The sequence below is a fragment of the Cnephaeus nilssonii genome (assembly GCF_951640355.1).
Source record: "Cnephaeus nilssonii genome assembly, chromosome: 9".
Taxonomy (NCBI): domain Eukaryota; kingdom Metazoa; phylum Chordata; class Mammalia; order Chiroptera; family Vespertilionidae; genus Cnephaeus; species Cnephaeus nilssonii.
Window position 1 is genome coordinate 65,310,856 of NC_137080.1, and position 26,086 is coordinate 65,336,941.

A 26,086-nucleotide genomic window follows, 5' to 3' on the forward strand; every position below is an offset into this window, starting at 1 on the left:
TAGTTGTAAGGTGATAAAACTTCCTCATGTGTGGCTTACTGAGGTCTAGGAGGACTGTTTAGTTTTCTGGCCTGGAGTCCTGTGGACGTGGTGTCGACACCCTGGGAATGGGTGAGCTCCCACAGGAGACTGTAGTGGCCTAGGATTGCTTCCCGGGAGCAGTCACTTAAAGTGCCTGCAGGGCTCGGCCAGTGTGGCCCAGTGGATTGAGCGTTGTCCCATACACCAACAGGTCACCAGTGCCATTCCCAGTCAGGGCACATGCCTGGGTTGCAGGCTGAATCCCCAGTAGGGGGTGTGCAGGAGGCAGCCAATCAATGGATATTTCTCTCTCATCAATGTTTCTATATCTCTCTTCCTCTTCCTCTCTCTCTAAAATCAATAAAAACATATTTAAAATTTTTTAAAGTGGCTACATGAACCCTGGCTGGTGTGGTTCAGTGGTTGGAGCATCGGCCTGTGCAGGTTTGATTCTGGTCAAGGGCACATACCTGGGTTGTAGGTTTGCTCCCCTGCCTGGTCGGGGCATGTGCGCGAGGCAACCAATCAGTCTCAGTCACATCAATGTTCCTCTCCCCTCTCCCCCTCTCTAACAATCAATGGAAAAAATATCCTCAGGTGAGAATTAACAAAAAATAAAAATAAAGCGGCTGTAGGAGGAGGAGCCAGGGAAGGGGACAAGGCCCGACAAGAGGGTGTTGGGGTGAAGAGATGACAACAGCCCCTGGAAAGCAGAGGTGGGTGAGTCGTGAAGTCAGTGGTTGGATGCCCCATGTCATGGGTGTGGAGGAGAAGGTGCTTGGTGGCTGTGGAGTGTGAGAGCGACCATGTAGGTGGTAGTGTTGGGATGGTTCATAGCAGCCAGGACCTTGTAGACTGTTCCCAGGAAATGAGGTAAGAGGAAGCATGAAGGGCCTGGATTCCTGAGCGCTACAAGATCAGTACAATTGTCTGAGGAAAGTTTCCACTAGAGCAAAGAGGGAGAGGAAGCTCGATCCGTGAAAAGATTGAGGAGGTAGGGAGAAACGAGGCTGAGGTCGGGGAGTGGCTGTTACACAATAGCTATTAGGCATTTATCAAATTTTAAGAAGCCATTTCAGATTCTGTCCATAAACCAGCAAAAATTAAGATTTTTTAAAATATATTTTTATTGATTTCAGGGAGGAAGGGAGAGGGAGAGAGAGAGAGAGAGAAACATCAATGATGAGAAACATTGATCGCTGCTCCTGCACACCCCACACTGGGGATCGAGCCTGCAACCCGGATATGTGCCCTGACCAGGAATCAAACCATTACCTCCTGGTTCATAGGTTGATACTCAACCACTGAGCCAGGCTGGCTGGGCAAAATTAAGATCTTTTTAATACTGTTGTCTGGTATGGTGATAACAGATATATTAATTTTGGTTTCGTTTTAATTGATGTAATTTGTTGTATTATCTGAGTTGTACCTAAGAGTAAAAAATATGGTGATCTTGGAAATTCGAACAATCTGTTAATCTTGGAAATTCGAACAGTCTGTAAACCAGCATCCCAGTTGTGTAAAGATTGGAACCTGCATGTTAGGAAGAAAGATCGCATTCCCTGACTGACGTCTCCGACTCCGGATTCACTGTGGGTGTGCCCTCCTTGTGGAGGGTCGTGGAGTTTGGAAGGGCTTGAGAGGAGGGGGACGACGATAGCACCTGCCTGGGTTTCCCACATCCACCCTCCCCAGTCCCGTCGACTGAGAAGCAAGAGGAATCGTTCAGGAGTGCCAGCCAGGTCTTGGCGGGGCCCTTGCTCCCGTGCTCCAAGTCCTGCCTGCCCTCCCCCGCCAAGCCTCCCCCATACTCCCTCCACCCCCTCCACTCGAACTGGGGACACCACCTCCCACAGTTCCTCCTGCACATCCTGACCTTCACCTTGAGGCCTGTACACATGCCCATGCCTGGCATGTTCTTTCCGTAGTTCAGCCCTACTCAGCCTTTAGTTCTCAGCTTAAAACTCACTTTCTCGGGGAGTCTTTGCTGGCACCCTGTACTTCGGCACCGCAGCACTCCCCACGTGGTGTGACATGTGTGACTGTCATTGTTGACGCTCCCCACCCCACCTCCACTCCATCCCAGTCCTAGTCCCTCGTGTACCTACACCCAGCCCTAAAGCGGGCCGAGGAATTGCCTTATACAGGAGTTCCTGTCGCCATTGCCGGCTTACCAGGCAATATTTTTTTTTAAATATCATGAATGATGACTATTAAACTGAAGGTGGTGAAGGGGCCACACTAGGCAGATGACTGAAGCGCTCTCTCCTTGGGCTCTCTAGACATCACAGTTGTACTGGGCCTTCTCCTGATGTTTGTTGACAAGGGGATTTGCCTGGGTTAATTTAGTTGGCAAGCCCTTTCCTGGTAGACAATGCAGAAATGGACTTCAGCCCAGCCCGGATCAGATGGCCATCAAAGCCAGGTGAGCACAGCCAAAACTGACGACGTTGTACTTTGTTTTATAAATATAAATACTGCAAAGAAATGGAATAACCTTGTCACTTGGGAGCCTTTTGTAATTTATGTGTTTTCAATGTGTGAATGTTTTGTATGAGAAAGAGGAACTTACTGAATGTTCTCAGTAGAGTGACTTGACATGTCATATGGTAGCTTTTAGTGCGGAATCTGGGGACTGACTTGCGACCTTGACCTTGGGCAGTGCAATGTGATTGTCACTGGAGTGGTGTACGGAGCCATCCCAGAGAGGCTGCAGTTGCAAGCCTAACGGTTTACAGAACTGCCGGGATGGTGGGGGTGGGGGACAGGGGGTGTTAGGGCACTAGGAAGCCTATTGCTATTTCTTATTCATTCTCAGAATGACATGCATTCCAGAGACTTGCGAGCATTCAATGGCTGCTGTGTGTTCAGCCCTGTCCACATGCACCGTAGCTGTGTTGGGTGGAGGTGGGTGTTTGGGGTCAGGAGCACCTGTGCAAATGTGTGCCCATCATCAGGGTTCTTTCTCCGGTGGCTGGCGATGGGGCGGCCATGTTCACACTGGGCTTGGAGGAGGTGGAGATGGAGATGGGGATGGAGCTGGAGGGACTTTAAGGGCTGCAGGGGAAGTGGGGAGACGGGGTGCCAGGGCCCTAGCCTACCTCCCATGTAGCAGCTCTGCATTTGCATATTATAATTCCCTTCCAAATTTCAATGGAATAAAGCTGACCTTCAGGACTAAGAATTTTGAAAACCAGAAGTTTTCTCTGACGTCAGGAAAGCCCAGCAGACTTAATAATTATTGTTACTGGGCATGTACCAGGCAGCAGGCACTTTTAGGCATTCTGTGTGCTTTCTTATATAATCCTCTCAAGACTGAAGGGATGTGCCAATATTTGCATCCTCTGCAGCGATAAGGAAACTGTGGCCTAGACACACTAAGTAACTTGTCCATTGCACAGTGATGAAGCGGTGGAACTGGGATTCAGACTCAGGTCAGTGTGTCCCCATAGAGCCCCCCACCCCCCACTGGGCTTGAACCTTCTCGTCCACCGACCGCCAGGTGACCCATTTCTTGGTCTCTGAGCCTCTGTTGACTTCATCTGCAGAGCAGAGGAGACGGAAGTCTTCCCGAGCAAGGCCTCCCATGCAGAGCACCTGGTACAACGCTGTAGACACGCAATGACTGGTACGCTCTTAACCAAGAAGCAAGATCAGCTGTGTCTCTGGGCTTGAATGGCTCATACATTTGTCCAGAGCAGGGGTCGGCAAACTGGCTCGCGAGCCACATGCGGCTCTTTGGCCCCTTGAATGTGGCTCTTCCACAAAATACCACGGCCTGGGCGAGTCTATTTTGAAGAAGTGGCGTTAGAAGAAGTTTAAGTTTAAAAAATTAGGCTCTCAAAAGAAATTTCAATCGTTGTACTGTTGATATTTGGCTCTGTTGACTAATGAGTTTGCTGACCACTGGTCCAGGGGAATCGGCTCAGTGCTGTGTGACTGGTTATTGTGGAGGTCATTTCTGGGCCGGGGCAGGCAGTTGTGGGGTAGGGGATCGCTGACCCCAGACCCCACTTGGGCACAGGCAGGCTGTATTTCTGGGTTTCCTAACTGTAGATTAGGGATCAGACACCTGCCTTTTGGTGAGGTTGAAGTGAAAATAGATACGCGCAGAAGCTCCTGCTCTTGTATGAATGTTCGAATCCTCACTACATCTAGCCATTTCAAATCATTCTCGAAGGCCGTTCGTAAGGACATGCAAACTCTTTGCTTTGGGCTTGCGATGAACTTCGTCTCTTTGCTGGCTGGTGGACCTGTGCTCATTATCATTCAGTGAATTAACTCTGTGTAGGATGCCACGTGGAGATAAACATCTTGCTTTAGATAAAACATCATTAAAAAACGACTTACCAAGAGAAAAAGAAAACAAAAAGATTATTAAAAAGTTGTTGAGAGGCAGATATGTGTTCATTTTCTTAATTTCCCAGCTGAAAAACAAACAAAAAGCATTTGAAAAAAATAAAAAACAAACAGCATTTGAGCTTTCAAAAGAAAATGTCATTTATAACATTCAGATTTGCAAGGTGTTCGGTGTAGTGTGCGTGCCAGCTTGGCCCTGCTGCTGAGAAGGCAGAATTCTCTGTACGAACAACTGATGGCACAAGGAAGAACTTAAAAGAATGAGTCTCGCCTGGCTGGTGTGGCTCAGTGGATTGAGCGTCCTCCCATGCACCAAGAGGTCCCGGGTTCAATTCCCAGTCAGGGCATATGCCCGGCTCGATCCCCAGTAGGGGCTGTGCAGGAGGCAGCCGATCAATTTGTCTCTTTCTCCAGTGTTTCTATCGCTCTCTCCCTCTCCCTTCCTCTCTATCTAAAAATCAATGAAAACATTAAAAAAGGTAATAATAATAAGTCTTACCTTTTCTAATTAGGTGACAAGGGGGTTGGGGGGGAGGTCCTTTTTCACCACCTTGACTTTCCGAAGAGCCCCTAGGAGAGTATCTGTAGATATAATTCTCATTTGGAATCTGTTATAGACAATTTATTAATGCAGATAATAAGAATTAAAGCTTATTGCTCTGCACCCCTGACCTGGGGGCTGGCACGCTTGCCAGTTTTCCTTGGCACATAGGTTGGTTGCCGTGACTACCACTGGTCTCTCTCTGCACTGACTTCAGAGCTTAGCTGGGTTCTTCCTGGGCCCCCTGACATCCCCAAACACTCTGCACTGTACCCCACCTCCTTTCCAATCCACCAAGTGCCAGGGTCGGCCCAGCATTGCCCCAGGCGGAAGGGCCTGCGGTCATTAAGAGGGCGCCCACTGCCCTCAGCCCAGGGCGGGGAGCGTCACTGTCTTCCTGTGTTTGCCTGGCTGGTTTCTAGCCACCTCTCGAAAAGCTTTAGTGGTGCAGGAATCACTTTCTCCATGAAGCTCCCACACATCTCTCTAGAATCCTGCACTTTCTCACTTGTCCTTGAGGTGGCGCTCAAGTCCGTGTCCTGCCTGCCCCCTGCGTCATCTGCTCTGGGGGAGAGGGGGCTCCCGGGTCTTCCCCTGGTACCTCCAGGTCAGGCACAGCCCCTGGCAGTGGTAGCTTGAATAAATTTTTGCTGAGTTCATGAATTTTAACTTTTTCTTTTCTAGTTTAAAGATTATCAAAATTAAAAGATAACAGCCTCTTACTCCTTCTGAGATCACATTGCCATTATTCTTTAATGGTCAGATTTTTTTAAAGGGGGAATATCGAGCTGTACTCCAGAGAGCTGTGTAAGGAGGGTCTAATTCGTAGGTCTCAGCCCGACTACACATCAGAATTACCCCTGGAGCTTTGAAAAAATACCCAGACCTGGGCTCCATTGCTGATCAATTAAACCATCATCTCTGGGAGTGGGGCCTGGTATTGGGTATGTGTATATATTTTTCTAAGTCTTGAGGTGATGATAAAACACAGCCAGTGTTAAGAACAGCTAGTGTACTCTCGTGTTCCTTCCTGTGGTTCGTTGTAGTCCATTAGTAGACATGGCCCCCTCCCAAGCCATTCTGGAGGTTTGAGGTGAGATAGCCCCACACGACAAAACACTTGAGAATGCTCAGTAAAATTATTTCCAAAGCACTTCCATTGGTCAAGCCAGAAGAAAATTTGAGCACAGGAACGGAGGTTTTTTGTTTGTTTTTTTTAAGTCATAGTAATGGAAAAGCACCACCAACAATATAAGTTATGCACTGGAAATGCTAATGTGTTTTTTATAGTGGTAAAATATACAAAAACATTTATCGTTTTAACCATTTAAAAAATATATTGAGCCGAAACCAGTTTGGCTCAGTGGATAGAGCGTCAGCCTGCGGACTCAAGGGTCCCGGGTTCGATTCTGGTCAAGGGCATGTACCTTGGTTGTGGGCACATCCCCAGTAGGGGGTGTGCAAGAGGCAGCTGATCGATGTTTCTCTCTCATCGATGTTTCTAACTCTCTATCACTCTCTCTTTCTCTCTGTAAAAAATCAATAAAATATATTTTATATATATATATATATATATATATATATATATATATATATATATATATATATATATATATATATGTTGAGCCCTAACCGGTTTGGCTCAGTGGATGGAGTGTCGGCCTGCCGACTGAAAGGTCCCAGGTTCAATTCCGGTCAAGGGCATGTACCTTGGTTGCAGGCACATCCCCAGTAGGAGGTGTGCAGGAGGCGGCTGATCAATGTTTCTCTCTCATCGATGTTTCTAACTCTCTATCCCTGTCTCTTCCTCTCTGTAAAAAATGAATAAAATATATATTTTTTAAAATTAAAAATATATTGATTTCAGAGAGGGAAGGAGAGAGATAGAAACATCAATAGTGAGAGAAAATCATTACTGCCTCCTGCACGCCCCCTACTGGGGATGGAGCCCACAACCTGGGCATGTGCCCTATAACCAGGAACTGAACTGTGACCTCCTGGTTCATAGTTCGATGTTCAACCATTGAGCCACACTGGCTGGGATCTTTTTAAACATTTTTAAGTGTCTAGTGGCATTAAGAACATGCACATTGTGCCACCATCACCACCATCCATCTCTAGAGGTTGATCATCATCACAAACCCCCCCAACCCCTTCCCTGGTACCCACCATTCTACTTTTTCTCTGGGAGTTAGACTGTGCTAGCTATTTCACATAAGTGGAATTATACAATATTTGTCCTTTGTGTCTGGCTTATTTTACTTAGTATGTTTTCAAGGTTTGTGCATGTTGTAGCATGTCAGAATTCATTCCTTTTTAAAACTGAATAATTTTTCATTGTATATATAGACCACATTCTGTTTATCCATTCATGCACGTTCGGTTGTTTGCACCTTTGGGCTATTCTGAATACTGCTGTGAACATGGGTGCACAGTCACTGTTGAAGTCTCACTGCTTCCAATTATTTTGGGTATATACCTAGAAGTGGAATTGCAGGATCACATGGAAATTGTATATTTGAGGAACCACCATATTTTTTCCCAAATGGCTGCATCATTTTATGGTCCCATGAACAATGCACAAGAGTTCCAATTTCTACATGTCTTTGCCAACTCTTGTTATTTTGAAAATTATTTTACTTTTACACACTGGGGTTTGAAGAGTAGTTACACGGATATCTTCTCCACCCGTTCTCCTGTGTTTTCTGGGTTGGGATAGCGTGGCTTAGTGGCACATTCAGTAGTAGTCACGGATAATGTGAAGTAGAACATCTCAAAGGTGACATAAAGCACGAGACAGTGATTCTCACACGGCAGCGCCAAGCCTATTGATTCTGCCATTCTCACCACATGCACGGTTCATTTCCCAGCAGAGCCCTGTTGGCTGTCTAGCCCAGTGGTCGGCAAACTGCGGCTCGCGAGCCACATGTGGCTCTTTGGCCCCTTGAGTGTGGCTCTTCCACAAAATACCACGGCCTGGGCGAGTCTATTTTGAAGAAGTGGCGTTAGAAGTAGTTTAAGTTTAAAAAATTTGGCTCTCAAAAGAAATTTCAGCCCTAACCGGTTTGGCTCAGTGGATAGAGCGTCAGCCTGTGGGCTGAAAGGTCCCAGGTTCGATTCGGTCAAGGGCATGTACCTTGGTTGTGGGCACATCCCCAGTAGGAGGTGTGCAGGAGGCAGCTGATCAAAGTTTCTCTCTCATCGATGTTTCTAACTCTCTATCCCTTTCCCTTCCTCTCTGTAAAAAATCAATAAAATATATTTTTTTAAAAAAAGAAATTTCAATCGTTGTACTATTGATATTTGGCTCTGTTGACTAATGAGTTTGCCGACCACTGAGCTAGCCAACAGAACCACTCCCCGCTCTAGACTTCAGTAGTAGGCATGCCTTCGTGCCCTGCTACCAGCCTACTAGGAAGTCGCTCACGGATATTTTTAATATTCAGTTAATTAAGCTTATTTTATTCTTAGGATCAAGTTTTCATCCTTGTTCAGCCTCCTGATTGTTTCCTTAGCAGCTTGGTTTTCTGAGATGGTTTATTGTTTTCCGAGTTAAGATTTAAATGAATCGTTCCTAGATTAAATAAAGAATGCTTCTTAGAAATGAAAAATGTTTCATTTTTTTCCACAGGGAACAATGGCTGCTAAATAGCTCTTGAGGAGTTTTTAAAACTAGACAAGCATTCTTTTTAGAATGGTTTTCCCTGAAGCAATCATAAAGTTTCCGCCAGTGTCCCCGGGCAGACCAACAGCCTACTTAACAGCCAGGCCGTGCTTCTCGTTCCTTTCTGCACTAGAAGAAAATTATTCTAAAGTATAATTGGAAGTAAGTGTGGAGAGCTATAGTTTTGTCTGCACTTGGGAAGCAATAGATTAGGAAGGAATCTTTATCATGGCTGTTACAAAGCACATTCGGTCTTAGAACCATGAAAACCTGTATAAACAGTTGCATGGAACGGTGACAATTTAGAGGTGATGGTAAATAAATAAAGGACACGTTCCTTTAATATAGCCCTTGCTTTTGCTCTCTATATCTGATTTAAATCTAGTGAAAATGATTCCTGAAACACTATTATTCACGTATTTGTTTTTCAGTTGAATAGTTCACAGATGCCAGGGCTGGAAGGTACAAGATTATGAAATAAAAGCACTTAAGTAGAAGTTTGCCATTTTTTATTGATATAATTTATATATAACATTATTTTAGGTTCAGATGTATCGAGTAATGATTCTATATTTATATAAATTGCAAAATGATCACCACAATAAGTGTACTTAACAACCATCACCACACAGTTGAGATTTTTTTCTTCTTGTGATGAGAACTATTAAGATGTACTTTCTTAGCAACCTTCAAAGGTACAATACAGTGTTACTAACTATGGTCACCACACTGTACATTACATCTCCAGGACTTACTTATTTTGTAAATGGAATTTTGTACCATCTTTACCCATTTTGCCCACTCTCTACCCCCTGCTTCTATCAACGACCAATCTCTGAGGTGTTTTTGTTTGTTTTTTTAGATTCCACATATGAGTGTGATCATATGGTGTTTCTCTTTCTGACTTATCTGACTTAGCATAGTACCCTCAAGGTCCATCCATGATGTCACAGAAGGCAATAGTTTCTTCTTTTACATGGCTGAGTAATGTAACATTGTGTGTGCATGTGTGTGAGTATCACATCTTCTTTATCCGTTCACCCATCAGTGGACTGTTAGGTTGCTTCCCTATGTTGGCTATTGTAAACAGTGCTGCAGTGAACATGGGAGTCCATATAGCTCTTCGATTTAGTGTTTTCATTTCCTTTGGATAAATATCCAAAGAGGAATTGCTGGATCACTTGGTATTTCTGTTTTTAACTTTTTTAGGAACCTCCCTACTGTTTTCCAAGGTGGCTATGCCAGTTTACAATCCCAGCAACAGTGCACAAGCATACCCTAGTCCAGTGGTCGCCAGCCGGTGGCCTGCGGACCACTGGTGGTCCGTGTGGTCTGAAAGGTTGGCTACTACTGCCCTAGTCAACACTTCTTGTTTATTGATATATTGATGATAGCCATTCTTACAGGTGTGAGGTGATATGTCATTGTGGTTTTAATTTGTATTTCTGTCAAGATTAGTGACATGGGGCATCTTTTCATCTGACTGTTGGCTATCTGTATGTCCTTTTTGGAGAAATGTCTGTTTACGTCCTTTGTCCGTTTTTAAATCAGATTGTTTTGTGAGGGGGGTGGTGTTTTTGTTTTTGTTTTTTGGTGTTAAGTTGTATGAGTTCTTTGTATATTTTGGATATTAACCTCTTATTGGATGTATCAGTGATGAATACTTTCATCACTGATACATCCAATAAGGTTGTATTTGATAGGTTGTCTTTTTGTTTTGTTGATGGTTTTCTCGCAAAAACATTTTAGTTTGATGAGTCTTATTTGTTTATTTTTTAATTTGTTTTCCTTGTCGTAAGAGATATATCAGAAAAAAATATTGCTAAGAGCAGTGTCAAAGTGGTCATTGCCTATGTTTTCTTTTAGGAGTTTTATGGTTCTGGGTCTTACATTTAAGTCTTTAATCCATCTTGAGTTTATTCTAGTATGTGGTGTAAGAAGGTGGTCTAGTTTCATTATTTTTGCATGTGTCTGTCCAATTTACCCAGTGCCACTTGTTGAAGAGAATGTCTTAACTCCATTGTATATTCTTGCCTCTTTTGTCATAGATTAATTGACCACAAAGGCGTGGGTTTATTTCTGGGCTTTTTATTCTGTTCCATTGATTTATTTGTCTGTTTTTATGCTATTACCATGCTGTTTCGATTACTATAGCTTTGTAGTATAGTTTGATATTAGGTAATATGATACTCCCAACTTGGTTCTTCTTTCTCAAGGTTGCTGTGGCTATTCAGGATCTTTAGTCGTTCCATACAAATTTTAGGATTATTCGTTCTAGTGCTCTGGAAATGCCATTTGTATTTTGATAAAGATTGCATTGAATCTATAGATTGCTTTGGGTAATATGGGCATTTTAATTATGTTAATTCTGCCTATCCATGAGCACAGTTTATGTTTCCTTTTTTTTTTTTTTGTATCTTCTTTAATTTCTTTAATGTTGTACGGTTTTCTGACTACAGGTCTTTTACCTCTTTGGTTAAATTTATTCATAGGCCCTGGCCAGTGTGGCTCAGTTGGTTGAGCATTGTCGTGTGCAGCAAAAGGTCACCGGTTCCATTCCCAGTCAGGGCACATGCCCATGTTGTTGGCTCAATCCCTGGTCAGGGTGGGTGTGGGAGGCAGCTGATCACTGTTTTTTCTCTCACATCAATGTTTCTCTCTCTCTTTCCCTCCTTCTCCTTTTGTGTCTCTCTCTAAAAAAGAGTCAATAAAAAACATTTAAAAAAATTACTCCTAGGTATTTTATTTTATTTTTTGATGCAATTATAAATGTGATTGTTTTAGTAATTTCTCTTTCTTATAGTTCATTGTTGGTGTATAAAAATGCAACCAAGCCTTGCCAGTGTAGCTCAGTGGTTAAGCATGAACCAGTGAGCCAGAAGATTGTGGTTTGATTCCTGGTCAGAGCACATGCCCCTGAGTTTCAGGCTTGATCCCTAGTAGAGGGTGTGCAGGAGGCAGCCAATTTGTGATTCTCTCTCATCATTGATGTTTCTGTCTCTCTCCCTCTCCCTTCCTCTCTCTGAATCAAAATATGTTTTAAAAAATAATAATAAGATAAAAATGCAACCAACTTCTGAATATTAATTTTGTATCCTGCTATTTCAATGAATATATTTATCAGTTGTAATAATTTGGGGTGGAATTTTTATAGGGTTCTATATGCATAGTATCATATCATATCATCTGCAAATAATGACAGTTTTACTTTTCTTTCCTAAAAAAAATTTTAATTGGTTTGAGAGAGAGGAAAGGGAGGGAGGGAGGGAGGGAGGGAGGGAGGGAGGGAGGGAGGGAGGGAGGGGGAGAGAGAGAGAGAGAGAGAGAGAGAGAGAGAGAGAGAGAGAGAGAGAAAGAGAGAGAGAGAGAGAAACATCCATCTGCTGTTCCACCTATTCACACATTCATTGGCTGACTTTTGCACATGCCCCAACAGGGATTGAACCTGCAACCCTGGTGCATTGGGACCATGCTCCAAACAACTGAACTACCCAGCCAGGGCTTACTTCTTTTCCAATTTATTTCTTTTTCTTTTCTAATTGCTCTGGCTAGGACTTTCATGAATAGTGGTAAAAGGAGACATCCTTGTCTTGTTCCTGATCTTAAGAAAAATGCTTTTCGTTTTCCCCCATTGAGTATGATGTTAGCTGTGGGTTTGTTATATATGGCCTTTATTATGTTGAGCTAGGTTCCCTCTATTCCCACTTTGCTGAGAGTTTTTATCATAAGAGGTGCTGGATTTTATCAAATGCCTTTTTTGTATCTATTGATATGATCATATAATTTTATCCTTCATTATGTTTATGTGGTGTATCATGTTAATTGATTTGTGGATGTTGAACCAACCTTGCATCCCAGGAATAAATCCCACTGGATCATGATCTTCTTTTTGTTTCAGTATTTCCAGTTTTATGATAAAAATGCACACGCAACAAAGATTGTGATATGTCATTTCTTTGCTCTAATTGCATTCAGTACTTGCTGTTGAGCAGCTTTCTTTTCTTTTACCATCTCAACAAATTCCTTACATTGTTTCACGCAGCACTTCTTTGTCCTGCTATTTCCCCCCCATCTTTCAGGTGTACTAAGTGGGTATGTTTACAAAGCTTGTTACAAAAGCTTCTGTTCTGTGGTCCAGGGTGTGAAGTCTGTGCATGGACCTTCAAATTGTTCTGAAGGTGTATCATTGTCCACCTGGGGCACCACTCCATGCTCTTTAAAATTTACCAAAAGCCTTTTTGTTTATGTCATCTTTTTTATGAGGGTCAAGTTTTTGAAAACTCGTTGCTTTGCAATAACATCTTTGGTGGTTCTCTTGACTCCAGGAGAAGGTATGTTACAGCTGTAACTTCCCCTCTGGAATTCGTTCCAGCAGGGAAGAGGCTCACAGCTTTCCTCAGTAATTTCAGATCATCGTCTGGCCAATTTTTACTGCCATTCCCACCACCGCCAGCTGATTTCTCTGCATTCTTTAGACGCTTGTCATACATGAGCCTCAGCTTCCTCTTTCTCTTTTCTAATTTGCTCATTTATTTCTTCTCTTTCCCCCCCCCCTACTTCTTTGTTGATGATGTGTTTCATTCCAGCACTGTAAACTTGCTAGTTCAAGGCAATGACAGTTTTTTTCATTTCTTCCATCATTTTAACCCACTATGCCTCATTATCAGAAAAGTGAGTCCAGGTCTTGCATGAGTTTCAAAGTTTTTGCCTTTCCATTTTAATGTCTTTTCTGGGCATGTTTTTCCTTCTTTTGCCAGTAGTGCTGGTTGTCTAATTTCTTCCTCGTCTTTCTCTTTAGTTAAACAAGCAACTGCTAATTCAGCTTGTCTTTGATTTTCTTTAGCTTCTTGCTCCTTCTATTTTGCTTCTGCTTTTGCTTTCTTTTCTGCTTCTTTCTTGGCCTTTTCTTCTTCCTTAATTTTTTTATTCTTGGATTGTAGCTGTATGCATTGTCAGCTACTGTTCTTATCCTGTCCGTTTCCTCTTTTTCTTTTGTGCTCTTGTTGCTCTGTTCTGCTTTTAAGTCCTCCTCTCATCAGGACATTCTGCTCTTTTTATTCTTCGTCTAAATAAGAAAATTCTCTCCAGGAATAAAAATTATGCCAGAAAGAATAAGATACATCTGTATCTTCAAATGATGAATTCATATCACCAAGTTTAGGGACACATTTTTTTATTTGACCATCTGGAATGTCTTTCAAACACTTGGAAGAAATTATCCTTTGCTTCACTTTTAGAAGGAACCAAGTTATCAAAAGTAGGATCTACACTGTTAAACGCTGGTCTTTTCATTGGATCAGATAACATTTCATAAGCTTTAGCAATGTAAGTGAAGTAGTCATTATCTCCTTCTCTTGTTGGTGCGCCAGCTGCTTTCCATTCGTCTGGGTGATGTTTTAAAACCATTGCTCCATGGGCTGCTTTGATCTGTGTCTGTGGAGCTTGTGTCTTACATGGCCCAGCCCAAGTGCTGCATAGCGGTCTTGGTGCTGTGAGTCAGCAGGGGGAATTCTTCTAACTGCAATTGTTCATCTTCTGATGCTTCTGATAACTCCTCCTTCTCCGGTTTCTGAAAAGAGGCAGAAGCATTTGTTTCTCTTAACCAAAGCTTCAAACCATCTTCCCACAGGTTCAAATGGGCGGTGTTGAGGCTGGACTGGAAATGGTAAGAGAGGTTCCGTGTGTTGCTTGGACTAAATCAGCGGTCAGAGGGTGGGCGATGGCAGAGCCTTAGCCACTGCAGTGCTCAGCAGGAGCAGCAGGGTAGCCCCCGGGCCAGCCTGCGTCCTGGGCTGAGGGCACTTAGCATCACCCCTCCTTGCCCCAAGTTCTTTCTACCTCCTGCTCTGAGCCTCCCACCTTGGCTCTACAGTGGCCTGTATGATCTTTTTAATGTATTGCTGAATTGGGTTTGCTAGTATTTGTTGAGGATTTTTGCTTCTATGTTCATCAGGGATTGGCTTATAACTTTTTTTTTTTGTAATGTCTGTGATTATGATCAGTGATGCTGGCCTTGTAAAATGAGCTCGGGAGTCTTCCCTCCCCTGGAGTTATTTGGAATAGTTTGAGAAGGATAGCTACTGAGCCAACACGTATTATTTCTTGTCTTTTTCATAATAGGCATTCTAGCAGGTGTGAGGTGATAGCTCATTGTCGTTTTTGATTTGCATTTTCCTGATGATTAGTGGTGTTGAGCGCCTTTAATTTACCTGTTGGCCATTTACTAGTATATGGGAAAGCAAGGGACTCACAATAGCCAAAACAATCTTGAAAAATAACAAGGTTGAAAGACTTACACTTCCTGATTTGAAAACTTATTATAAAGCTACAGTAGTAAAGACAGTGTGGTATTGGCATAAATAAACATGTGAATCAATGGAAATAAATTGAAAGTCCAGAAATAAACTTACATTTATAGTCAGTTGATTTTTGCCACAGGTGCCAAGACCATTCAATAGAGAAAGAATAGTCTTTTCAAAAAATGTACTCAGAATTGTAAATATATTAAAAGCCACTTAATTATATCCTAAAAAGGCCAATTTCATTCTTAGGATATATTCCCAGAAGTGGGATTGCTGGGGAAAATGACAGTTCCATTTTTCATTTTTTTGAGGAAACTCCTTACTGTTTTCCATAGTGGCTGCACCAGTCTGCATTCTTTTTTATATTATCTACTAGAGGCCCAGTGCATGATTTAATCATGCACCTGGTGCACCAGCGGGCTGGCTGTCCGCCGGTGCACCAGGCCTTCCGAAAGCCTCCGGCGCGGCGGAGGCTTTCGAAAGGCCTTGTGCCGGAGCAGACAGCCGGCCAGCTCCCCCGCTTTGGCTTTTGATCGCGGGGGAACTGGCCGGCTGTCCGCCGGTGCACCAGGCCTTCCGAAAGCCTCCGGCGCAGCCATGACACAGACGCGTCCTGCTGGCCCAATCAGCTACCCTGGCCACCCTGAGTCCCGCCCCCTGCGCCTCCTGCTGGCCCAATCGTGGGCGTAGCGGAGTGATGGTAATTTACATATTACCATTTTATTATGTAGGATATTATAAAAACCCAGTGGCCCTAATGCTATAATGACCAAAGACGGGTCAGCAGGAGGCTGCATGTGCAAGGAGGTGTGCACAGGTGGGTAGGGACTTGACTGGGTCCCGCGGCGGGGTGGGACTTGACTCTGGGTCTCGCAACACGGCAGGACTCGGGGGAGTCGCGCGGCGCGGCAGGGTCTGGGGTCCTGGGTCTCGCACGATTTCCCATGGGTCTGCGTCTCGCACAATTTTGCGTGCTGGGTCACTAGTATATATTTTTATTGATTTCAGAGAGGAAAGGGGAGGGAGAGATGGAAACATCAATGATGAGAGAGAATCATTGATCGGCTGGCTGCCTCCTTCATGCCCCCTCCTGGGGATGGAGCCCGCAACCCGGGCATGTGTCCCTGACCAGAACCAAACTTGGGACCCTTCAGTCACAGGCTGACGCTCTATCCACTGAGCCAAACCAGCTAGGGCACCAGTCTGCATTCTTAGCAGTGTACTAGGGTTCCCTTTTCTCCACATCCTCACCAGCATTTATTTTTTGTTGACTTATTAATGTTAGCCATTCTGGCTGGTATGAGGTGTTACATCTCTGATAATTAGTCACCTTGAGCATTTTTTCATATGTCTCTTGGGCATCTTTGGAGAAATGTCTAGTCAGGCCTTTGCCCATTTTTTAAATAGGATTGTTTGTGTTTCTGGTGTTGAGTTATATAACTTCTTTATATATTTTGGAGATTAACCTCTTATCTGATGAATCATTGGCAAATATGTTCTCCCATACTGTGGATTACCTTTTTGCTTTGCTGATGGTTTCTTTAGCTGTGCAGAAGCTTTTTGATCTGATGTAGTCCCATTTGTTTATTTTCCCTTTCCCTCGGAGACATAATGAGCAAAAATATTGCTCCAAGAGATGTCTGAGATTTTACTGCCAATGTTTTCTTCTAGGTATCTTATTTTTGTTGTTGTTGTTGCAATGGTAAATGGGATTGCTTTTTTGGGTTCTCTTTCTGAGAGTTCATTATTGGGATATAAAAATGCCATTGATTTCTAGATGTTGATTTTGTATCCTGCTACTTGCCAATTTATTAAATCTAGTATTTTATGGTGGGTTCTTTAGGGTTTTCTATATACAATACCTTGTCATCTGCAAATAATGGCAGTTTTACTTCCTCCTTTCCAATTTGGATGCCTTTTACTTCTTTTCTGATTGTTGTGGCTATGACTTCCAACACTGTGTTAAACAAGAGTGGTGAAAGTGGGCACCCCTGTCTTGTTCCTGATCTTAAGGGAAACAATTTTTGCCTATTGAGTATTACATTGGCTATAGGTTTTTCATGTAAGGCTTTTATTATGTTGAGGTATGATTCCTCTATTCCCACTTTGTTGAGAGTTTTTATCTTTATGGGTGCTGGATTTTGTCGAATGCTTTTCCTGTGTCTATTGATATGATCATGTGTTTTCACCATTTTGTTTATGTGATGTATCACATTTATTGATTTGCAAATATTGTACCAACCTTGCATCCCTGGAATAAATCCCACTTATTCCTGATGTATGATCTTTTTGCTGGGTCCAATTTCCTAATATTTTGTTGAGGATTTTAGCATCTATGTTCATCAGGGAAATTGGCCTATAATTTTCTTTTTGTGTAGTGTAGGGTTTGGAATTAGGATAATGCTGGCCTTGTAAAATTAGCTTGGGAGTCTTCCTTCCTTGTGAATTTTTTGGGATAGTTTGAGGAGGATTGTGATTTTCAACTATAAATTTATTTAATGGGTGAACGGCTATTCGGACCATTTCTTCGAGAGCTTTGATAGCTTATATCTTTCAAGGAATTTGTCCATTTTTATATTTTGAAATTTACTGCCATGAAGTTGCTCATAATACTCCTTTGTTATCATTTGAATGTTTTATAGAATGTGTACTGCTACTCCTCTCTCATTCTGGTATTGGTAATTTGTGTATTCTCTTTTTTTCCCTAAGTATGGGTAGATATTACCAATTTTGTTGACCTTTTCCCCCTAAGGGCATGGTTTAAATTTCACTGATCTTCTCTATTGTTTTCCATTTCTATTTCAGTGATTTTGGCTCTTTTATTTATTCATATCTCTTTTTACTATTCACTTTGGGTTTCATTTACTCTTTCTAGTGTATAAAGGTAGGAACTTAAGACATTGAGTCAAGACCTTCCTTTTTATCTAATAAAAGTGTTTAGTGCTTTTAAAAAATACTCATTTTCCTTGTAAGTCTGCTGTAAATGCCATCCATAGGTTTTGGTGGCTTGTTCGGTTTTCATTCCCTTTCGATTCCTCCTTTGAGCCATATCTTTAGAATTATGTCGTTTAGTTTCCAAATATTAGATTTTCCAGATGTCTTGATATTATTGATTTCTATTTTAATTCCATGTGGTCAGAGAAATACTTTGTACAATCTGTATTCTTTTAAATTTATTGAGACTTGATTCATGGCCCTACCATAAGCTTTTCTTGATAATGTACCATGTGTACTTGAAAAGATTGTGCATTCTGCTGCCCTGGGGTGGCTTGCTCTGTGAATGTCAAGTTGGTTGTTAGTGTTGTCTGTCTTATGTATCCTTAGGATTTTTTAAAATTGTAAAATTTTCAGTTGTTATTTCTTTAAATACATGTTTCTATCACCTTCTCCCACCTTTCATTCCTTTACTCTGTTTCTGTATTCACATGCGTGTTTGTGTTTCCTTTTAGTAGTTTCTGTCATTGTCTTCTAATGTGTTATGTGTTAATCCTAACCAGTAGGTTTTTCATCTCAAGACATTGTATTTTTTCATCACAATGAGATCACTTTGAGTCTTTTTATTTTCTATTTTTAAATATATTTTTATTCATTTCAGAGAGGAAGGGAAAGGGAGAGATAGAAACATCAGTGATGAGAATCATTGATTGGCTGCCTCCTGCACACCCCCTACTGGGGATTGAACCCACAACCTAGGCGTGTGCCCTGACTGGGAATCAAACCATGACCTCCTGGTTCATAGGTTAATGCTCAATCACTGAGCCACTGTGGCCAGCACTTTAGGACTTTTTATGTCTTCCATATCTCTGCTTGGCATGTTCAATCTTCCCCTACCTTTCTGAATATATGAAGAATATTTATAATGTTTTAATGCCCTTGTTCTATAATTCTGCCACCAGTGTCATTTCTGGGTTTGTTTCTGTTGACTGATTTTTCTTTTAATTACAGGATTATAGTTTCTTGCCTCTTTGTACACCTGGGAATTTTTGTATCAGGCATTTTGAATTTTATGTTGCTAGGTACTATAAAGATACATGCTTATTTGTTTTATATGTTATGTATCCCATACATTTATACACACACACCCACATTAGGAGTGAAACGCCTCTGAACTGCCTCCCCTTTTTGTGTATTTTACATTTTTCTGGGACACAACTAAGTTACTCAGAAGCATTGTGATCCTTCCCGGGCTTGCTCTTAAAGGTTTGATAGGCAGAACCAGCTCAGCCTTTAGGTTAGGGTTAATGTGACACCACAGTGAACACAATCATCTTCCAGCTCCTCTTCAGGTGTCCCAACTACCATTCCACGCCGGCTGTTGGGAATGTGACCTAACCCAGCCCTGAGTGAGCTCCAAGAATCAGCCCACCTGCTCCTCTCCAGGCTCTTTACTGGGCTGCAGGGAGTTACAAGAGCATTTTCTGATCTCCAGTCGGACGTGAGCAGAGCCCTCTGCAGACCAGCGGCTCTCTGTGGTGCTCTGTGCTGTGGATTCTCGCGGTCTCGGCCTCCTGCTGTTTCCTCAGCTTTAGGGACTGCAGAGCTGTGAGCTCCCTCCCCCGGTGGGGCCTGTGGACTACTCCCTTCAGACAAGAAGCTGAGGCAATTGTAGGGCTTGTGTTTCTTTTTCTTTTTTGTTTGTCAGAGATCTTTGTCCTGCATGCCTCTTTTCCCATGTCTAGAAACCATTTTTTCAAACATTTTATCTGGATTTAGGTAAGACAGTAGGGAAAACCCAGCCCTTGTTGCTCCATCTTGTCCCCAAATGGAAATTATTTGTTGAACTTTGAATGTCTTCCAAATGTTTCCATTTACTAATCAATAAACACCTACTAAAGCAGGCCCTGTCCCTCTGACCGAGAGGGGATATATCCTTACCCGTCCCCCATGCCACTGGAAGTCAGGAAATCCTGCGTTCACAGCATAACCAGGTTTCATTTGTACTTCATTTTTTACACAACTGCCCAGGACAGAAGATGCTACTCCCATGATTTTTGTAAGGCTCAGAGTATCTCAATAGCCTCTGCAAACATCTTTAAAGCTAAATTAATTTCACTAAAAATAGTGAAGGGTAAATGTAATATTTGAGGCATATATAGTTTGAAATGGAGACAAGTCAAGGATTGAATTGAAAGTAATGGTTTAGGAGCTAAAAGTCCTGCTTCCAGAGGGAGAGCTCTCTCCCAGGCTTCACAGCAGGTCAGATGATTCCCCAAAAGGCAACCAGGGCTTGGCCTAGTTAACACTGTTCCTGTGTGCTGTGCTCCCTGTGACCTGCCTCCTGTGAAGAGCTCACTGAGCTGGAGCTGGGCAGAGAAAGTGGAGGTGGGAGTGAAGAGCATCCGAACTGCCCCACCCCACTGCGTGATAGAAACTAGAAAACCGCTTGGCTCCGCTGGTCAGCTGCCCACTCAGAGCCCTCTGCAGGGCGCCAGCCTCCCAGGCCCATCCATCCCCTTGTCCAGGGAAGCCAGGAAAGGGCCTTGGGGCAGGAGCGATGAGCCCCACTGCTGGCTGGCTGCTTTGCTTTAAGCTGCAGATCTGCCCTGGGACTCTGCTTTAAAAGCTAGGAGGATATCCCTGAGCTAAGGAGAGCAAGAAAATAATCTGAATCCCCGAGTGGTCACGATGCCATGAATGTGCTCAAGTCTTAGTGGGGAATGAAGGAAATCAGGTCAGAGTGGCTTCCTCTCATTTTCGGGACGACTTCTGCAGAGTTTGGACCCTGTATTTTTATGAGAATGAGGAAATACAACCAACACCATGAAACCCCGTGAGAAACAGACCGGCGGCTTCAGTGGGAGGGTAAGGGGCAGATCCTCGGAGAAGGAAACAAAGCTGAAGCGTATTTACTAGCTCACGAAAAAAGCCAGGAACCTTTTAATACTAAAACCGGAGCTGACCTACTAGGAAAGTCACGCGTTGTGTGTTCATTTGAACCTTGGCTTTTGGTTGAGGAGGCCTGTGGCTCTTCTGTCTGAGGAGGTTTCAGATTTGTTAGCAAAGTGGCGGGAAATGCAGGTGGCTTGGCTGGCTACCTAGACTTTCACAAGCCCTTTCCCTGTCAACAGAGGCAGGGGGCTAATCCCACCTGCCCCTCACGATACTTACAGTGGTATTATTTATATACTGTGGTATCTTTTGAAGGGAGCTTTGCAGTTAGTGACCGAGTTTTTCCATTCACAAATTGTACGTCAGACACCAAGTTGAGAGGGTATGGCACCTCTCTTGCAGATGAGAAAAGGGGCAAGTTTCAGAATCGAGAACGGTGAAGGGACTTGACCAGTGTCCCAAGTGCAAGGAACCAGGCAAAACCAAAAGGCTCCAAATTTCAGATTCTGTCGTCTTTCTGCTAGAACGTGCTGCCTCTCTCCAGGGTTGGTGAAATGTACTCGGACCAGTCCTCAGGCTAATGCTTTATGATTCTTTGTCCTGCCTCACTCAGCACACGCTGTACCAAGTTGTTTGTATGTAGCTTAGTGGGAAGTTTTCCCATAAAGGCAGCAGCATCTAGAACATGGGACTGGCCCATCTTGCCTCTGGACAGGTTATGAGAATGCTGGTTGTGGTTTTTCTCACAGTTCCCCCTTTACTGCCTCGTATCATGTGGTCCCTACTTTGCAAACTATACTTTCGCAAAAATAAGCATAAATCAATTCAGTTAATGTAGAGAAGGGCAAAAATTGCTAAGCAACGTTCCTAGGGATTGGTCCTCGTAGCTTCAACATGGGGAGGGTGCCTACCTTTACAGTGTCAGCTTAGACATTAACAGCAGCGGGCTGGGCTTCAGGCTTTCAGTTACAAAGGTCTTAACATTTGTTTGCTCAGATAGCTTATAGAGTGTTCAATGGCTAAGCCTTTAACACAATTTGTTAAACTACAGATTACATAGTAATTCTCTTTCATATGACCAAACCATTGAAGGAAATTGACAATAATTTCCTTTAAAAAAAAAAAGAAAGAAATATACTGCCCGGCCTGCATGACTCAGTGGTTGAGTGTCGACCTATGAACCAGGTCAGTTTCATTCTAGGTCAGGGCACATGCCCGGGTTGCAGGCTCAATCCCCAGTGTGGGCGTGCAGGAGGCAGCCGATCAATTATTCTCTTATTGATGTTTCTCTCTCCTTCCTCTCTGAAATCAATAAAACTACGCATTTTTTAAAAAATGAAATATAAAAAACCAAATTTATTAAATGGCCTAATATATCCTACACTGATTTCCAACCCACCCAGATTTTTCAGATTGAACCACATCAGAAACCAACTGAGTATTTATTATTCATGTTCTAGCAAACTAACTTTCCTTCTATCCCTGTCTTCTAAACTCAAGGAAAACCAGCGCTGGTTTTGATAATCCACTCAGAGATATTAAAGGAGGCAGAACTGGGCGGGCTCTCGCATAATTACCTCAAGCTCAATTAGGCTGAATGTGAATGCTTTCCTGCTACCTTTAGGTCTTAGTTGTCCCCGGAGTGTCAAATGTTGGGTGTGATGACTTCTGTGAAATAGCAGCTTGTAGAATCCACCCTTTATTATCAAGACTAGACTTTTTACAGATCCCCACCCCACCCCGCCGGTGTACACCTCTGTGAAGGCACCGAGCACACTATATTGTAATATCTGCTTTTCTTCTTGAGACTGTAATACAGGTAATGCCCCTTTTCAACTTTGTGAACTAGGACCTGGCACATAGTAGCATATAAAAGTGCTCTTGATGTGATCAAGGTTATATAGAAAAAAGAAAAGTATACCAATATTTTAAAGTCTCTCTCTTTTTGTGCTTTTTTAAAAAAAACTCCTCACAAAGGATTTGCTGTAAGCCTTCAAGTCATCTTGTCCAATCCAAAAGCTGTATTTAAGCGCCGTGGATCCCAGCCAGGGATGCAAGAATCTGACTTTCTAAAACAGATAACCACCGTTGAAGAACTGGAGCCGAAAGCAAATAACTGCACCAAGGTATTGATTTCACATGTGCTGCCTGATGTAGCTGCATGTTGGCGCTGTCTGGCTACCCCAAAGATTTCCCTCCCTCCCTAGGTCCTTGTGTGGCACACTCGCACAGAGAAGGTTAATCTAGCCAACGAGCCCAAGTACCACCTGGACACGGTGAAGATCGAGGTGTAAATGGGAGCAGCAGTGGGTGTGGAAGAGGACGTTTGGAGGTTAGGCTACAGAGCATTCAGGTATTGTTCACTTTACTTCAGTACAACAGCCTTTATTGACATCTGATGGACATCTGTTTAGACAGAGCTTGTCAGTTAACATAAGCTAATCAGTTGGTATAAAATGTGTTTCTGTCTTCATTTGTTCTGCATGTTTTCTCTACAACTAAACTGGAAGATCTTTGTACAGTACAGCTAATGACACTGCAGGTACCACTTTTAGTATCTTATATACTTTTCTTTTTTTCCCCATTTGGCCTTATATTTGGTAGAACTGAACAGGTTTTAGAAACAGATGACAAGTATTTTGTCCCCGATTCCTGACTTAGCAACATTAAGTAATTTATGTAAGGTTGGTGGCAGTATACACTGTAGGAAATGAAACCCACAAAAGAAGTCTATGGATTCATCTATTTAATATAGGGATAGAACATTCTGTCAATACTAGGCACCATAAAATGTAAACACAGTTACTGTCATAAACCTGGATACACCTTCAAGGGCTGGAAGTGGCTTTGTTTGGTTACCCTGTTTGCATATAGTGCAGAGAACGGTCTTCATATTAGCACTATGTACATAAGAGGAGATCCAAATTACAAGAGGCAGATAAAATTCAAATTCTTCAAATATTGTTAAACTAAGTTTTATAGTAACATCCAGGTTTATCTCCCTTTCACTAACCACGTTCCCTGTTAAGCACATCATAACAATAGCACAGTGAAGGAAATGATGAAATAAAAGAATTTTGGTACACTAGAAAACAGTGCTCAGTGATACATTTACATTCTATTTATGATTAACCATTTGATCATACAGTACCTTCCTACGAGATTACTGGCTAATTTGGGGGTGGGGTTTATACTGTTAGAGGTATTACTAACATGATAACTATTTTCCTTATATGCAAACATTAGAGCTATAATTTTATTGAGTAAAACTGATTATGCAAGTTGACTGAGCAGCTTCTCAAATAACGTGGTTTATGAAGTTATGGGAACTATGAGCAAAGCTGCCCTGGACATAAAATAGTTTCTCAACCTGCTTTTCACCACATCAAATTTAATCAGTACAAACCAACACAGTCAATCAGATAATTCTTAATGTGAACAAATGGGGAAAAAGAAAAAATATATATGTACATGAATAAACAGGGGAACTAGATGCATTTCAGCAAGGAATGTAGGTGGTAGCTCTGGATGAAACTCGTGTGCAGTCCTCACTTCCACAGTTGTGTGCTGAGAGTCTGACCCGATGAGCCTCCAGACCATCCTGCTGTCGTGCTGGGGGGCTGGGCAAAACCCAGCGCAGGGCTCGCATTGCCCATACTCATGCCAGCCATCTGCTGGTTCACCTGTGAGATAACACAGGGCTCAGTGTAAGCAGCTCACTTCACTTTTAATTCTTATTTCTTTAACCAAAGTTAGACATTTTTTAAGTTACCCGATTTTATTAGAAGCTGTCTCAAAGAGATACTGAAGCTTAATAGCAATTACAATAAGTTTTTTTTGTCCATGTAAAAATCAGTCAAAGCCCCGGGGTAAAAGCAAACCATCACATGTTTATTTCTCTGCAGAAAGCAACTACAGCTTTCTTCCCATTTTTAGCACTGTATTATATTTATTCATTTTCTAGACTCAATTTCTTGCCCCAAAAGATTAATCACAACTGAAAAAAAAGTGCCAAAGCAATCTTTCAGTTTTATCTAGGTATAATTAATGAGTCCAATATTCTTTCAACTCAAGTAGTGCTTTACTAAGGAAATTTTATAAGGTAAAATACTCCAAAATTAAAAATTGTGTATTATAGCTATTCAGTTTTTATTAACATCTTAAATGGTTTTATATACCTTGTAAATATTAAAGAAAAGGTCAAACATCTAAAATTTTCATTATTTGATAAGGTATAAGATTTAATGTTGTTTTTCTTCCACTGGAGTCATGTATGTATATAAGCATCTTAACCTCTAAGATGACAGGTTAAGGAAAGACAAGAGGATTGACTACAAAGTACAGAGTGGAGTTAAAACCTATGCTCAGGGTTGGATTGTATTCTTTTCAACAAGTTTGTTTGCAGTTTTTCAAAGACACTAATGTGAATTACACACTCTAATGAGGCATAAGTGTATATAGCGGCAGATCACTTCTGATACTTACTCAAGGTTGTTTAAACCACCTTGTCGTTGGCCAATAGCTCTCATGTAGGGAGTACTGGAGAACAGCCTTCAGCAGGCCTGGAAGTAACGGTCGGCTCCTTCCTGGTTCATCCAGCACATTAACCTGAGCTTACTTCAGCATTCTGGCACACACAAGCTGTTACTGCCATTTGGTACTTACCATTTTTTAGATCCCCAGAGATTAGAGACCAGTGTCATATAGATATTCCTTTAAATAGTAAAAATAACTTGGGAGCATTCATAGGCTATATAGTGATTTTGCTAATGTTGGTTAGAAATCACTATTGACTATTCCTTAAATGTTCTCAAGGTGAAACACCTGACCAGAACAGGAGCCAAAATGCTAGAAGCAGGTGTGATCTCATCAAAGAGGAAGTGTAAAGGGAAGAAAAGTCAGGAGAGAGCACCTAATATAGAGAAACTCATTTGAAGGAGGTAGTGTACTGGTAATGTGTCATATCTTGGCACTAAACTACTTAGGTAGAAACGATTTTATAATATGAAGGGATGTCTGAAACAAATATGGACTTGTTCACATCTTATGGGAATTCTTGAACTAGTGGGTACTCTTTTTAAATATAAACCTAATTACAGGGTAAGTAAAAAGGAAATACAATGTTACAGAGATTTTTGAACAAAAAGATTTTTCATAAATCATGGACAGTAGCCTAGATTTTTTTCCCTAATTTATGGAAGTTACACCCCCTTCCCAAATTAGTGAAGACAGGTTGGTCCAAAGTAGACTATAAAACGCCCCACAGGGAGCTGGGTAAAGCATGTTACTAATTTCAAAGGTGATAGGGAATTTCTTAAGATGCCAAGGTAATTTCTAGCTGTTACAACTAAATTAGGGATGTCCACCATT

General features: G+C 42.3%; 2 protein-coding genes and 1 pseudogene across 5 annotated transcripts in view; 1 reads left to right on the forward strand and 2 right to left on the reverse strand.

Moving 5' to 3' along the window:
- B3GAT2 (beta-1,3-glucuronyltransferase 2) overlaps window positions 1-23,027 on the forward strand; it is a gene marked incomplete at its 5' end in the record, with an annotated part of 65,838 nt that extends 42,811 nt beyond the window's left edge. The window contains 2 exons of the mRNA XM_079780967.1: window positions 22,694-22,842; window positions 22,924-23,027. Coding sequence (XP_079637093.1) covers window positions 22,694-22,842; window positions 22,924-23,010 — 236 coding nt within the window. The 3' untranslated portion in view covers window positions 23,011-23,027. The remainder of the gene's footprint in view (window positions 1-22,693; window positions 22,843-22,923) is intronic.
- Window positions 12,534-14,234, reverse strand: LOC307105268 (dnaJ homolog subfamily C member 2-like; annotated as a pseudogene). The gene has a single exon. The product of its transcript is annotated as a dnaJ homolog subfamily C member 2-like (transcript).
- An 85-nt stretch (window positions 23,028-23,112) lies between the features above and the next one.
- SMAP1 (small ArfGAP 1) overlaps window positions 23,113-26,086 on the reverse strand; it is a 201,127-nt gene continuing 198,153 nt past the window's right edge. For all 3 annotated transcript variants that reach the window (XM_079780966.1, XM_079780964.1, XM_079780965.1), the window contains one exon: window positions 23,113-24,399. In XM_079780966.1, the coding sequence (XP_079637092.1) occupies window positions 24,265-24,399 (135 nt within the window). In that variant the 3' untranslated portion in view covers window positions 23,113-24,264. The remainder of the gene's footprint in view (window positions 24,400-26,086) is intronic.